Source organism: Dermochelys coriacea, chromosome 3 (genome assembly GCF_009764565.3).
Source record: "Dermochelys coriacea isolate rDerCor1 chromosome 3, rDerCor1.pri.v4, whole genome shotgun sequence".
Taxonomy (NCBI): Eukaryota; Metazoa; Chordata; order Testudines; family Dermochelyidae; genus Dermochelys; species Dermochelys coriacea.
The window spans coordinates 48522295-48538741 of NC_050070.1; the positions used below are offsets into that span (position 1 = coordinate 48522295).

A 16447-nucleotide genomic window follows, 5' to 3' on the forward strand; every position below is an offset into this window, starting at 1 on the left:
CTTCCCTCCCTCGCCACTCCAGAGCTTAGCTGAGAGACAGAGAGGTTTCCCTATGCCAGTACATGCAGGGCTTGACTCTTCCTGGCCAGCACCCCAGGCTGGAGGATCTTGGGCTTTCCCAGGGTGCCTGCCCAGCCAGAGGCAGTGGGGGAAGGAAGGAAGCCAGGCTGTTGGTGAGCTCAATGCTCTGACCAGGGGCTGGTTCTCTGCACAGTGGAGAGCGGGACGCACCACACTGGCGTGAGGGGAGGATACGGAGGAGCAGGGGCAGGAAGAGAAGTGGCAAAGCAGGGAGACAACAGCGAGAGGGGAAGCATGTAAAGGGCTGATGGGTGGGCAGCAGAAGTGACCCGTAACCAGCCGGCGACTGCCCACACTCATCAACCACCACAGCATGCAGCCAGTGTCGGATGGAAATGGGAGAGGTGGTGGAGCCATGCTGGCCGAGAGCCGGCCCGCACGGGGGGCTGCGCTGACGAACCAGCAGGAGAGCGCACGCTGCATCTTCTCTGCGCCACCAGCCTTACACCCCCATCCCCACCGTTGGCCACTGGACCCGCACTCAGCGCTGGTGGGTGGCAGGCTGGCAAGCAGGGATCTGGCCAGCAGCAGGACTCACCAGTACTAATGGGAAGCAGGGGGACGACAGAAAATACGGGGCAATTCGCCCGACTTTAAGAAAAATCAGGACCCCTGCAGAAGGGCTTAAATAGGGTGGGGCTGTCCCTTTAAAAACGGGACGTCTGGTCACCCTAGTCAAGCATGTTACGAAGCGAGGCCTGTGGAGTTGATGTCGCCGCGGGAGCTGCTGCGCAGCAGTTTTGGTGGCAGGTCATAAGCCCGACACACTTCCCCTCTCACTATGACAAAGCAGAACCTGCAGGCAGCAGCTACGGCAGGCGCTGGCTCCCCATTTCCCCCCGGGCTGCTGGGCCTGCACCCCGCGCTTGGCTGCTGCTCGTTGAGCACCAATGTCCGCCCCAGGGGCTAAGGCGGAGCCGGAGCCGCCCCTCGCTGTCCTTCCCCGCCCCCTGCCGGGCGTGCAGAGCACCCGCTCGGCGACCCGTGGGCTGCAAGGGCGGCGCGCCGCGGGCGGAGGCACTAAGGGGACCTAGGCCCAACCAGCGCGCCGCGGCTTCTCGTCTCGCTCCGCCCGCTCGCCCAATGACGCGGCGGGGGCGGAGTCATGTGTCGCGCGGGTGCTGCTGGCGGGCGCGGTGAGAGGCAGAGCCGGGCGGGCGGAAGTGAGGTAGGTGGGGGGGGGGGGGGCGGAGCGACGCTGCGCGCGGGAAGCCGGCTGGGTCCGTGTGGAGACAGGGCAGCCAGGTGAGGTCTGCGCGGCTCCGGGATTGGCGCCGCCGCCTGCTCGGGGGGCGGCAATGGCGGGTGCTGCCGCCTCGTGCGCGGCTGTCAAGGAGGCGTGGCCCCGCACCGCTGCCTCCGCTCCCCGGCGCTGCCTGAGGGCGGCCCGCCGGTGTCCCGTCCCGTTAGTGGGAGTGACCCTCCTGACCCGTCGGGGGAGGGGTGCGGGCTTCCATCATCCTGTCCCGTGGGGGGGGCTCCCAGTCTTCGGGGGTGGTGATGCTGCTAAAGCCCCAGCAATTGGCAGGAGGGTCCCAGCGAGTCTCTCTGAACCGGCTCACTCCAGGTTTGAAAGTGACCCGGTTTCAGGTTGCTGCTGCTCTTTTTAACTTGGCCCACCGGAACTTGTCTGTTCCACTGCCTGTAAACTAGGGATGGATCCAGGGAGGTAGTGATGTAATGTCGCCCTCTTTGTTGGGCAGAATTTGCTTATTGCTGATGATATGGTGACTGACAAATATTTTTGTTCAATTTTTTTTCCCCTTTCTAGTTTCGCTTAAAGAAAATGGAGTTTTCTAGAGAAAAAAGGTTGAAGGGAAGGCTGGCTGGTGATAGACGAGGTGATCTGTATCCTCACAGCTTGCAGTTCTACCTGCAGCCTCCCACTGAAAATATTTCTTTAGCTGAGTTTGAAAATCTTGCCATTGATAGGCTTAAATGTGAGTAACACCATCAATCTATAACCATTTTTTTTTTTTTTTGCACTTTGGGTAAATGCAGTGAGAGGTGATCTATAGTCAATGAGTGATAGGATATTAACAATGTTAAAGTGGGATGGAGGCTTACTTTGACGTCAGTTACCAGAGCTAGAAGACTCCCATGTAATGCAACTGTTTTAATATCAGAATAACATGTTTGTCATCTACTCTTCCTACGTGTTTTATGTCTTCACTTGTACTTCTAGTTTACTTTTCAAGAATATGTTTCCATTACTAATATTTTATAATTTCTAGTTGACAAATATAGTTCCTTCTTCCAGAAAAAAGTACAACAAATTTTATTTTGGAAGTCTATTTGTGTGTGCATAAATGCCCCCAAAATTTTGCTTTTTAATTTCATTAACGCTAATTGAGTTTTAAGTACTGCAAAATACTGTATATAAAAAAACACCTAATGAATTCTGAATAGCTGTTAAATTTGGACATGTTTGTATCACTTATTGTACAAATGTCTATGAACATTTCTACAAACATGTAAAATGCTCTCTTGTTCACGGATGGTTTGGCTTGTTTGCATAAAAGAGAAGACCATACATGCCCCAAATAGTTACAGACTAAGGATAAAACATGACTATCGAAAGAATCAGTGGGGAAGGTCTCAGGAAAATGATGATAGTAAATAGTATCACAATATCATAGAATTTTCATAGCTTTTAAAATAAAGTAAGCAAATAGAAAGAACGAGGAGTATTTTGTGGCACCTTAGAGACTAAAAGATTTATTTGGCCATAAGCTTTCGTGGGCTAAAACCTACTTTATCAGATGCATGTAGTGGAAAATACAGTAGGAAGATATAATACACAGAACGTGAAAAATGGGGGTTGCCATACCAACTCTAACGAGACTAATCAATTAAGGTGGGCTATTATCAGCAGGAGAAAAAAAACTTTTGTAGTGATAATGAGGATGGCCCATTTCAAACAGTTGACAAGAAGATGTGAGTAACAGTAACGGAAAAATTAGCCTGCGGAAATAGTTGTAATAGATGTATCTTTTTATACTACAAGTCTTGCTCATGCTGATTTCATTTGTCTCCTCTAATTACTTTAGTGCTCAAAGGAGTTGAGAACCTTGGTGTAAGCTATGTGAAAGGTAGCGATGAGTACAAAACCAGGCTGGAGCGTGAGATTCGAAAGCTTAAATTTCCATACAAAGTAAGTATATAATTGAAAAAGGAAAAGCATAACCTTTTTACTATAGATTTTATTTTCCATTTACTGTTGAAAATAGGGATGCACTTGTTGAATACTGCACTCAAAGCATAAATTCTATAATTTGAACGATTTGTATCAGTAAATTTTTTTTTCTCTGTGCCTATCAACTACATTTTTTTCTTTTTAATTTTCTGTTAATTTATCTTCTGACCTAATTGGGCATGTTGGAAATTTTGCATATTCAAAACTCCTATCAAAGTCAGCTGAAAGCTGTTTGAGTGAGGTCTACACGGATACACAGTAAGGTTTGGAGGGCTTAATGTGTGCTCTATTTTTAAAATCACCATCTGCTTCTAGCAGAGTGGAAGTTGCGCCTTTCACAGGATTTATTTCTTTTTTTTTTTTGGTGTATTGGCATAATTAGCCCCAGCAATATTGTGTTAAACTCTGGGAATAACGTTTTTCTAGGGCTGTCAAACGATCAAAAAAATTAATCGCGATTAATTGCATGATGAAACTATAATAGAATACCATTTATTTAAATATTTTTGAATGTTCTAGATTTTCAAATATATTGATTTCAATTACAACACAGAATACAAAGTGTACAGTGCTCACTTAATATTTTTGATTACAAATATTTGTGCTGTAAAAATAAAAAGAGTAGTATTTTTCAGTTCACTTCATACAAATACTGGAATACAATCTCTTTATTCTGAAAGTAAACCTTACAGATATAGAATTATGGACAAAAAACAGCTGTGTTCAAAAACAAAATAGTGTAAAACTTTAGAACCTACAAGTCCACTCAGTCCTACTTCTTATTTGGCCAATCGCTAAGACAAATAAGTTTGTTTACATTTGCAGGAGATAATGCTGACCCCTTCTTGTTTACAATGTCACCTGAAAGTGAGAACAGACATTTGCATGGCACTGTTGTAGCCAGCGTTGGAAGATATTTACATGCCTGATGCGTTAAAGATTCATATGTCCCTTCATCTTCAACCGCTATTCTAGAGGACGTGTCCATGCTGAGGACGAGTTCTGCTCAATAATAATCCAAAGCAGTGCAGACCGACGCATGTTCACTTTCATCATCTGAGTCAGATGCCACCAGCAGAACATTGATTATCTTTTTTGATGGTTCTGTAATTTCTGCATCAGAGTGTTGCTCTTTTAAGACTTCTGAAAGCTTGGTCCACACCTCGTCCTTCTCAGATTTTTGGATGGCACTTCAGATTTTTAACCTTGGTTTGAGTGCTGTACTATCTTTAGAAATCTCACATTGGTATCTTCTTTGCATTTTGTCAAATCCGCAGTGAAAGTGTTCTTAAAATGAACAACATGTGCTGGGTCATCATCTGAGACTGCTATAATATGAAATACGTGGCAGAATGCGGGTAAAACAGAGCAGAAGACATACTATTCTCCTCCAAGGAGTTCAGTCAGTTTAATTAATGCATTTTTTTTTTTAACTTGAGTCATCAGCATGGAAGCATGTCCTCTGGAATGGTAGCAGAAGTGTGTAGAGGCATACGAATGTTTAGCATATCTGGCACGTAAATACCTTACGGTGCCAGCTACAAAAGTGCCATGCGAGAGCCTGTTCTCATTTTCAGGTGACATTGTAAATAAGAAGCTGGCAGCATTATCTCCTGTAAATGTAAACAAACTTATTTGTCTTAGCGATTGGCTGAACAAGAAGTAGGACTGAGTGGACTTGTAGGCTCTAAAGTTATACACTGTTTTGTTTTTGAGTGCAGTTATGTAACACAAAAAAATCTACATTTGTAAATTGCACTTTCACGATAAAGAGATTGTATTATGGTACTTTGTATGAGGGCAATTGAAAAATACTGTTTCTTTTGTTTATCATTTTTACAATACAAATATTTGTAATAAAAATAATTATAAAATGAGCATTGTACACTTTGTATTCTGTGTTGTAAATGAAATCAAATACATCTGAAAATGTAGAAAACATCCAAGAATATAAAATAAATTTAAATTGATATTCTATTGTTTAACAATGCGATTAAGACTGTGATTAATCACCATTAAATTTTTTAATCAAGATTAATGTTTTTGAGTTAATTGCATGAGTTAACTGCAATTAATCAACAGCCCTAATGTTTTCTTATAAGTGCAGAAAAAGCACACAGAATTGTTTAAGTGTGGGTACTTCCAAATAATTAGCTTTGGTTTGTTTGCACAAATGAGTGCTTTGAAGGAAACTTTGTCCCAAATTATAACCATTTTAATTCACAGCAAGTAGTTGGTTGAGAAGTTTCCTTCTACTATGAAGTGTATTCTTAGTTGCCATTTTCATTTAACAGTAGGGTTTTTTCCATTTGTCTCTTGATAACTCTTCCAGCATTTATCGAGTTTGTCAAAAGTGTAAAAAGAATTTAATGTACTTTACATATTTTACAGTGATGTGGCAAGAAGGTTGTGGGTCTTCATATTTAATTTGGGATTTATTTCTCAACTTCAGTTTTCTTTTACTGTCATAATTCAATATGTATTTTCTCTTATGAAAATTGTAGGCTTTGGTTGAGGATGATTATGATGCAAGGAGGAAAGACCATATCTCTCATTTCATACTGCGCCTTGCTTACTGCCAGTCGTACGTATTTTTTAAGCAAATATATATTTTTTAATATTTCAAGCATATGGTTAAAACTTTGGCATCTAAAGGTGGTAATGTGGGTACTAAATATAGAGACAACTTTTCTTTGTTTCAGGTATAAGCCTGTTCTCTATTTAGAAGCTTAGTTAAGAAGAGAATTCATATGTGGTGGAACATGACATATAATAAAAAAAAAAAAAAAACCCTGGAATATATTTTTATACTTCACATTAGGCATGAATCGGTTTATTTTGATATTTAAATAATGCACTCCCCAAATAGTCATTGGATACTAATACACATAGTTTTTTATTTTTTATTTTCAAAGGCACTCAGCATTGATTTAACTTAGTTTCCATTGACATAAATGGGAATAGATTTAGGCTGGTACTGAGCGCTTTTGTCCCTCAGTAATTGACAAGTCGGTTTAAAAAGATTACCACTGTAGATCACTGCCTTATACATGGTCCCCAATCATCTTTTTAAGCAAAAGCCAGGATTTTTAAAAAAAGTGCCTTAGCGAATTAGGGGCCCAACTTCCACTGAATTTCAGTTGGAGTTGGTTGCTGAACTCTTTTAAGCAGCTTTGAAAATCTCACGATAAGTACATGCATGGGTTTAATACTGCGATCAAAAGGTAGAAAGTTTGCCCTTCTACATGAATGTCTGTGGACAATCAAGAAAAAATATTCTAGGTATTGCAGTGGACATGTGAAAAGCAGTCTTGCAGGTAGCCAGATCCCGAAACATGCAGGTTTTTACAAATCAGTACGATTTCTTGAATTGTACCTAGAAGGTAAAAGGAAGCAAATGCAGTCTTTGCAATTCTGTTGTAATATTTTCCTTAGGGTCAATGCCAATAAATCAGATATGTTCCACACATCCAATATCTTCCAAGTTTTCTCCATAATCACGCCAAGTAGAAGTGTTGCAGTAATGGAATCTCATATTCTCAAGGGTATGAGAAACTCCTGTGAGGTCCAGTGGCAGTGGTTTCAGTTGTATAGCTGAACAGATATGGAGGGGTAGGAGAGAGGAGCTTCTGGTTATAAATGGTCAGTTCCTGATAGCAGTCAGGGATGCAGAGCGACTCCCAGAAAAAAATCTTGACAAGAGGCTATGAAACTACCCAGTAATATACATACAATCTGGCCTGACATCTTGGATTGCTTCACTTGACTACCAGATTTGCTTCTGTCTTGCCTTAAATTTTAACCATGTCTGTATCCCAATCTCAACATTCAGAGCAGAGACTACACTATTTGGGTGTAACTAAGGGCATGTCTGCATGGTGTGGTAATGTTCACCAGTGGGATGTGAAATCTAATGTGCCCCAATGTATTGTATTTTAACTGGCCAGCGTAAATCCTATTTTAGTGCACACCAGCAGGGTCTTCATGTTTCAGTTTCGTGAATTCTAATGTGCACTCCCACTGGTGTGAATACCGCACTTTGTAAACAAGCCCTTAACAAAATCTGAATGACACTGTAGCCTAAACTTCATTGCTTTTCCCACTGGCATCACTACATAATGATCGTATGGGGTAACATAATAGCAGCTTGCACAAGAGGCTTTTAGGACAGATCAGTAATTGTCAGTATTGCCGTTTTTGGGATCTCTGAGACTGAAAAATGGGGCCATCCAAGTGCAATCCTGTCTTCAGTTGTGGTCTGCAGGTCTCATAGTTTCTTAAAATCAGCAAATAAGTAATTTTTAATGGTCCCTGCGAATTGATACTCCGTCTCTAGTTAGTTAAATGTTACTAGTACTTTAAAAATGCGTAGATTGCAGGAGATTTTTATTAGTATAGTATCAGTTGTTTTAATGTGTGTAGACATGTTATACATACACACTCTTATTTCATAAACTCCATTAGTGATTCCAACCAGCAATGTACATAATATAGTTCTTAAAAAACAAAGTTTTGACTATCTACTTAAGATGGCAACTTTTTTTTTTTTAAAAGGGACACTGTAAACCAGACTCAACATTTCATAAATTGGATGTTTTATTTCTAAAAGATACATTCAGAAAGTTATTTGGGGGAAGTCTGTGGCTTGTGTTCTACCAGAGATCAGACTAGATGATCACAATGGTCTCTTCTGGTCTTGGAATCTATGAATATGAGGAGAACCTCCTTTACTTACAACTTAAATTTAGGGTTATTAAATAAAAAGCTAATGCAAACATTGCTATTGGGTTTTTATGCACTTTACACTATTTTGTGTACTGTGAATTGTATTTCCTCTAAATTAGTTTCTCCCTTGCTGAAAAGCCCCTCATTTTAAAAAAGGCAAAATATGTTAGAAAAAATATGTTGAGAATTTTTTTAAATCTGAAACTGGATGCTTTTTGAAATAAGATGGAAGTTGATGATGTCCCTCAAATTTCCAATTTCTTCTTTTTAAAAAGAAGTTTTGGCATTGTGGGATGCAGTGTTATCTAGTGGATAGAGCATTGGATTCAGGCTTGGGAGACCTGGCTTCTATTCCTAGCTCAGCCACTGACCTTGAGAAAGTCATTTCACCTTCTGTAAAATGGAGATGAGTCTGTGTAAAACGCTTTGAGATCTATTAATGAAAAATGCTATGTAAGAGCTAGGTGATGGAATTATTTCAGGAAAAAAACATGCATATTACAGTATTCTGTAACTTCATGAGGGTGATGCGCCTTCACGCACGCTGTTGTAAGCTAAATGCTAACAGTATGGTATTGCTGTGGAAAAGTTTGTTAGCCAGTTTCCCTCCTATGTAAATTCTGTTTCTTCCTTTGGGAAGATACAATTAATGGTTAATAGTGAAAGAGAAAATAGAGAGAAGGTGGGTGAGGCAATATTTTTTTATTGGACCAACTTCTGTTGTGGGGAGAGATAAGCTCTCAAGTTTACACAGAGCTGTTTTTCTGTCTTCCCCGCAATAGAAGTTGGTCCAGTAAAAGATATTACCTTACCCACCTTGTCTCTCTAATATCCTGGGACCAACACTGCATGCAAAAAAGGAAAAATAAACATCTTAAATTTGTAATGGTTCTTGAATGGAAAGATCCTGAACTGACACACAAACTGTACAGGGTGATCTGTTATTCGCCACCGAAATGCAGCCTTGTCTGAGATGAAAGTTGCCACACACTGATAAATTGACACTACTCAATAGATAAGAACTGGAAGTGAATAGTACAGGAAAACTTTTTGAATTAAATGTCATAAGATGGAGAAGCAAAGCTTGGCGCAGATCAGTGATTCTATAGTTGCTGTTTGTTTAGTGCTAAATTTGGAGTCCATGTTACAGAAGAAGGTTGGATCACAAATTTTGTGCAGAATTAATTAGTTTAATTGTCTGCAAGGAGGATGTGTTTATGGCTAAAATACTTGTGGGGGTAGGGAGTAGTGAATGCTTGCTTTTTCTTTAGTGGATCAACAATGCCACCCAGAGGCAAAAATGTGCATTTTTCATTTTTTCTTTCTGTGGTTCTTTGCTAAATTATTTGGATTGAATATCAGTTTTTTATATTTGTTCTCTGCTGGGCTTTAGTTGTATAGATTTGGAATGAACGTAAACTTTGTTTGCGAGCACTAATACCACCATCCTCCCTGTCAGACCTGTAGCCTGAGTGTCATCTTTGACTTTCTAGCTCCTTTCCTCCAGTCTGTGCCTAAATCTTGCTGATTCTTCCTGCATAATGTCAAAGATACAGTCTTCCCTCTCTATTCATGCAGCTAAAACTCTCACCCAGGCTCTCATCTCATCTTTTTACTAGTGCAACATGCTCTCTTCTGGCCTTGACAGATGCACTCTTGCCCTACTTGTATTAATTGAAAATACTGCAGCAACAATAATTTTTCTAGCTTGCTGTCTTGACCACGTTACCCCTCTTGTATTCCTCCACAGGCCCCCTTTCTTCATTGCATCAAATGAGAATTCACTTTTAAGGCCTTTTATGGTGTATTTCCATGCTACCTGTCATCTTTCCTTTTCTATTAAAACATTGACTCCTGCCTCAATTCTGCCAATAAAACCATCCTTCATCGCCCACTAGTTAAATTTTCAAACAGGCACCTTTGTGCCTTTATGCTGCTTATCATATGTGGGAGAAGCTCTCTGTAAACATCAACAAAGCCATCTCCATTCTGCTGCTTCAAGTTCTTCCTTAAGTTTCCTTTGCTGGGAGGCAAACAAACTCTTGGCAGTGGTTGTGCAGCTGGTGTGCTGAGACCAATATTGTATCAGTTTTTTGTGTTTCCTCATCTGACTGTATCCATAGTTTGTCCTTTGTCTTATACTCTTAAGTATAAGCTCTTTGGGAGCAGGGACCATCTTTGTTCTGTTAGTACAGTAGCTAGCACACTGGGATTCTGGTCTTTGATTGGGGTTCCTAGGCACTATCTCAATACAAACAAAAAATTCTTTTCTTCCATGACTAGTTTCTGACATTTAGCTATGAACTTTGAACCATTGATGACACGCTAGACTTGTAATTTGTTTTATACATTTAAGAAACATTTACAAGTAGGCATTATAGAACTTTGAATGGACTAAGTTCTAAAGTATGAGTTCAGAACAAATACTTCTGTTTGTTTCAAATACAATTTCTGTGGAGTGGGAGGATATTCTAAAAACTTTCCTAATTTTGAAAGAGACTGTTCTGTTCTCACTAAGAATCATGTAGGGACTGTGGGTTAAATTATGTAGTATTTCCATACAGAAAACTTAAATTACTAAACTTCTTTTTTCTCTCTCTGCTTTTTAGGATTTAAAAGTTAACTCCCCATCTGCATGCTTTGTTCCTCTGTTCCCTTCCTAAACTATCACTGCTTCCTTAAACTGCCTGCAGCTCCCATATTTTCAATTGCATTTTGAACAATCATTGGGCACTTTTTAACATTTGTCATGTTCATTAGTTACATATTCATAGCTTTTGATTGACATGGGGTTGGTGTTGCTTTTCAAAAGTACCTTCAATGTAATTTTACTCAAGGGCACTTGTTAATGACTGTTTTTAAAGCAGGTAATAAATTATTGGCACAGGATCTTTGCTATGCCTCCGGCTTTGGAACAGTCTCTAGGAGGAACTCCTAGAGTAGTGATTCTCAATCTTTCCAGACTACTGTACCCTTTAGGAGTCTGATTTATCTTGTGGACCTGCAAGTTTCACCTCACTTAAATACAAAATCAGACATAAAAATACTCAAGTGTCACAGCACACTATTACTGAAAAATTGCTTACTTTCTCATTTTTACCATATAATTATAAAATAAATCAATTGGAATATAAAAATTGAATTTACATTTCAGTGTATATAAAGCAATATAAACATTTCATCTGTATGAAATTTTAGTTTTCACTGACTTGGCTAGTGCTTTTTACGTAGCCTGTTCTAAAACTAGGCAAATATCTAGATGAGTTGATGTACTCCTTGGAAGACCTCTGAGTACCCCCAGGTTGAGAAGCACTGCCCTAGATATCTCACTGTTCCTCCAGGGTAAGTCATGTGGCTTAACCACTTCCTTTTACTGGGCCTTCAGCACTCCTCCTTCACACCATGAGCTCTGTTCAAGGAGTTCAACTGAGACAGATTCCTGATGGAGACTTGTACGCTCTTCAGGGATTAATGCACCTCACCAAGCATGTGCAGTGACAATAACATGGTGTTGTCAAACAGTAGGGATTATTCATTAACTAGAAATGAATAAGCATAGGAAATCCCTTAGGATAGTATGAGGAACTGAAGGCTGAAGCATAGTCCATTCTGGGTAGCCCAGCCAAGCTGTAAGCACTGTTTGTTTTTATATAATATATATTTGTGTGTGTGTATTTGGAGTTTGTGGAGAGTGTCCAATGAGAGAAATCTGAAGAAGTGAGTACATTTCTAAAAGGAGCCTTTAAAATGTTTTCTCTGCAAAAGTTAAATAACTTTTTCTAAACAAATTACCTTAGAAATTCACATCTGAAGAGTTACATAAGAATGTCCATACTGGTCAGATCAATGTTCCATCCTGCCCAGTATCCTGTCTTCCGACAGTGACCAATGCCAGGTGCCCGAGAGGGAATGAATAGACTAGGTAATCATCAGTAATCCATCCCCTATCGCCCATTCCCAGCTTCTGGCAAACAGAGGCTAGGACACCATCCCTTCCCGTTCTGGCTGAAAGCCATTGATGGACCTTTCCTCCATGAATTTATCTAGTTCTTTTTTTAACTCTGTTATACTCTTGGCCTTCACAATATCCCCTGGCAAAGAGTTCCACAGGTTGACTGCATTGTGTAAAGAAATACATCCTTTTGTCTGTTTTAAACCTGCTGCCTATTAATTTCATTTGGTGACCCCTTGTTTTTGTGTTATGTGAAGGGGTAAGTAACACTTCCTTATTTACTCTTTCTCCATACCAATCATGATTTTATAGACCTCTAGCATATCCCCCATTTAGTTGTCTCTTTTCCAAGATGAATAGTCCCAATCTTATTAATCTCTCCTCATACGGAAGCTGTTCCATACCCCTAATAATTTTTGTTGCCCTTTTCTGAATTCTTTGTCTTTTCTGAGATGGGGTGAACATATCTGCAATCAGTATTCAAGATGTGGGGCGTACCCTGGACTTGTATAGAAGCAATATGATATTCTTACTGTTTTATTATCTATCCCTTTCTTAATGATTCTCAACATTCTGTTCACTTTTTTGACTGCCTCTGCACATTGAGTGGATGTTTACATAGAACTATTCACAATGACTCCAAGATCTCTTTCTTGAGTGGTAACAGCTAATTTAGACCCCATCATTTTGTATGTATAGTTGGGATTATGTTTTCCAATGTGCATTACTTTACATTTATCAACATTAAATTTCATCTGCCATTTTGTTACCCAATTTTGAGAGACCCTTTTGTAGCTCCTCGCAGTCTGCTTTGGACTTCACTATCCAGTAGTAGTTTCGTATCATCTTCAAATTTTGCCACCTCACTGTTTACCCCATTTTCCAGATCATTTATGAATATGTTGAATAATACTAGTCCCAGTACAGACCCCTGTGGGACACCACTATTTACTTCTCTCCCTTCTAAAAACTGGCCATTTATTCCTACCTTTGTTTCCTATCTTTTAATCAGATACTGATCCATGAGGGGACCTTCCCTCTTATCTCATGACAGCTTGCTTTGCTTAAGAGCTTTTGGTGAGGGACCTTGTCAAAGGCTTTCTGAAAATCTAAGAACATTATGTCCACTGGATACCCCTTGTCCACATGCTAATGTTATGCTAATTTGGAGTCCGAATGGGATCTTTGGACCATTAAAGCAGAGGGATTTTAGTTCTGCTGTAAGTACAAATCTCTATAATATACGGTTAGTTAATCTTGTTATTTCAAAATCATACATAACACCCCTTTTCTCTGTAAGAATAAAAGACTTATCTTGACACCTGCAGAACATTATTTCTAGAAGGGTGAGACTGAGTGTATCTTGCATTAATAGTATCACACTGGTGGTCGCACTATGTTTAAGACTAAACATAGACAGATTATTATTATTATTATTTATTTATTATTATTTTATTTATTATTTTTAACTGCAGTGAGGATCTCAGACGATGGTTCATTCAACAAGAAATGGACCTTTTTCGATATCGGTTTAATGCGCTAACTGGTGATTTGGTCGAGAAGTTCCTGAAATATGTTAATTTGTCATATGGAGCTGTAAGTACACTGTTTTGTAGTTTTTTGGTTGTTTTGCAATGTATCTTACTCTAACATTTTCTAGAACTTTTTCATTGATTAAATGTTCTATTGTAAAAGTTATAAAGTCTTATAAAAGAAATAAAAGTTCTCAGAACTTCTGAAACTAGGGAATATGTGCCGTAAAATGACAATTCTTTATGCAGTGTATTGTAGTTTTGTGCTTGGCTGGATCAGAAATGGAATATTACTTTTAAATCTCATTTGTAACAAAGGCTATAGTACTGTTGTTGAGAGAACATTGTTCACAAAGAACTTTTAGGAGGAAAGCAGAGGTATTGTTATACAGCTAGAGCTTTGGAAGGTTGGCTAGAGTCTCCAAATGGGACTTGGGTATATAACTCTCCGTTGTCCTTCAGTGGAGATCTGGCTTATACCAGGCTGTTTCTCTTTCTGTAAATGTATGTCAGAAATGCTGAATCATAGACTGAGGCTATTAAAGAGAAACTGTTGATTTGTATAAATGCGTTTTTAGGAACCATGATGGGATATCAATACATTTTTGGGAGCTGACTTGGTCATTTGATCCTAACATAGGGCATATACTGTGAGGCTCTGTCCTCTTCAGACTATTGGCTGGAATTGGTGAGTATTCTTTGAGAGTACAGAATTTTGTCTCTTCATAACTATTGTTGGTAGAGTGCATTCCAGCCTGCTGCTGAGACAGAGCCAGTTGTTTCTGAGGTGTCGCTTTCTTTCTGGAGTATCCAAGATACAGTCTGTGTGCTCTGGAGACTTGTACAATATATTACTCAATGAATTCAAAAATTGAGAAGATTATGAAAAGATTCAAAATGTAACTGTTCACACTAGTTAAAAGATAACGAATGGGCTATTTATTGCAGCTGTGGAGATGAGTGAGCTACACACCTATATAGAATAGAACTTATGCCATGGTTGGAACGTCTATTCCAGGGATCAGCAACCTTTAGTACGCGGCCTGTCAAGGTTCCTTCCCCACTCTGAACTCTAGGGTACAGATGTGGGGACCTGCATGAAAACCTCCTAAACTTATTTTTACCAGCTTAGGTTAAAACTTCCACAAGGTACAAACTATTTTACCTTTTGCCCTTGGACTTTATTGCTGCCACCACCAAACGTCTAACACCGGTTACTGGGAATGAGTCCGTTTGGAAACGTCTCTCCTCCCAAAATCCTCCCAAATCTTATATCCCTTTGCTGGGGAAGGTTTGATTAAAAATCCTCACCAATTTGCATAGGTGACCACAGACCCAAACCCTTGGATCTTAAGAACAATGAAGAAAGCATTCAGTTTCTTAAAAGAAGAATTTTAATAGAAGAAAAAGTAAAAAGAATCACCTCTGTAAAATCAGAATGGTAAATACCGTACAGGGTAATTAGATTCAAAACATAGAGAATCCCTTTAGGAAAAACCTTAAGTTACAAAAAGACACAAAAACAGGAATATCCATTCCATTCAGCACAGCTTATTCTCTCAGCCATTTAAAGAAATCAGAATCTAACGCATATCTAGCTAGATTACTTACTAAGTTCTAAGACTCCATTCCTGTTCTGTCCCTGGCAAAAGCATCTCACACACAGAGAGAGAGAGAGAGAGAGAGAGAGAGAGGTTTTTTTCTCCCTCCCCCCAGCTTTTGAACCTTGTCTCCTCATTGGTCATTTTGGTCAAGTGCCAGCGAGGTTATCCTAGCTTCTTAACCCTTTTACAGGTGAAAGGGTTTTTCCTCTGGCCGGGAGGGATTTTAAAGGTGTTTACCCTTCCCTTTATATTTATGACACGGCCCATCAGGGAAATCCACTGGTGGGTCGGGATGGTTTGTTTACCTGCAGTGTCCGCAGGTTTGGCCGATCGCAGCTCCCACTGGCCGCAGTTCACTGTTCAAGGCCAATGGGGGCTGCAGGAAGTGGTGTGGGCAGAAGGATGTGCTGGCCGCTGCTTCCCACAGCTCCCGTTGGCCTGGAACAGCAAACTGCTGCCAGTGGGATCTGTGATCGGCCGAACCTGTGGACGCTGCAGGTAAACCGGCCTGGACTGCTAGTGGATTTCCCTGACAGTCCAGGTGCCAAAGATTGCCGATCCCTGATCTGTTCCATGATTATGGTTGCAGGAAGAAGGAATTCTGGGATTTAATGTGCTCACACATGGTATGTGTATGCTATTATGTATTTTACACGTCAGTGAGGTGCGACTGGTTTATCCTTGTTCAAAGGCTTTGGCAGGCAAATGACTTGAAACTGTATAAAATATAACAGCCCTGACCGGAGAAGAGGGTCACTCATTCCATCCAAGATCTGGCAGGCATGAAACTATGTCCAGCAGAATTGGTCTCTATGGGAGAACCTGAAGTACTTTAGACCAATCAGAGACTCCACGTGGACCAACAGGAAAGCTAAATTTGCTTTTAAGCTATTTTAAAAATGTGTTTTCTATAATGTTTTTGTTCTGAAGAAACAGTACTTTTCTTTATGAAAGCTAGCTGGTCACTGGTTAACCCTTTTGTTGCCCCTGAGAGAACAGAACTGTGGGTGCTGAGCTGAAATCAGAGATGCAGAGGTGATCACAGTAAATTGGTTGGGACTATAGCCTGAGACCCTTGTCCAGAGGGAGAGAATCACAGGATTCTGCCTTGAGAAAGGTGACATATGGTGACCTGAAACCTAAGTGGCGTGCTCTCAAGGAGATCATGAAGAGGTCAGAGATGCAGTTAAATTAGGAACTGTGACAAAACCGTTTTATTATTATATTTCCTGAGCATTCCGCCACGCCCCCCCACCCCCAAAGTGCACTCTTCCGCTTCCCCTGCCCCCAGCATGCCATTGGAAAATAAAAATAAAAAGGGCTATATTTAACCTCTGTGGATTCTGTTATTTCATGG

At 40.3% G+C, this 16447-nt stretch overlaps 1 protein-coding gene across 15 annotated transcripts in view; it reads left to right on the plus strand.

Annotated features, from left to right (window-relative positions):
- The first annotated feature begins 1041 nt into the window (after window positions 1-1041).
- Window positions 1042-16447, plus strand: part of PRIM2 (DNA primase subunit 2) — a 295884-nt gene continuing 280478 nt past the window's right edge. For 2 of the 15 annotated variants that reach the window (XM_038397755.2, XM_043510415.1), the window contains exons 1-5: window positions 1220-1326; window positions 1853-2021; window positions 3132-3235; window positions 5782-5861; window positions 13430-13550. In XM_038397755.2, coding sequence (XP_038253683.1) covers window positions 1868-2021; window positions 3132-3235; window positions 5782-5861; window positions 13430-13550 — 459 coding nt within the window. In that variant the 5' untranslated portion in view covers window positions 1220-1326; window positions 1853-1867. Of the gene's footprint in view, window positions 1327-1502; window positions 1525-1545; window positions 1649-1852; window positions 2022-3131; window positions 3236-5781; window positions 5862-13023; window positions 13172-13429; window positions 13551-14126; window positions 14175-16447 lie in introns of those variants that run through there. The other 13 variants (XM_038397765.2, XM_038397766.2, XM_043510414.1 and 10 more) reach the window with 13 other exon arrangements.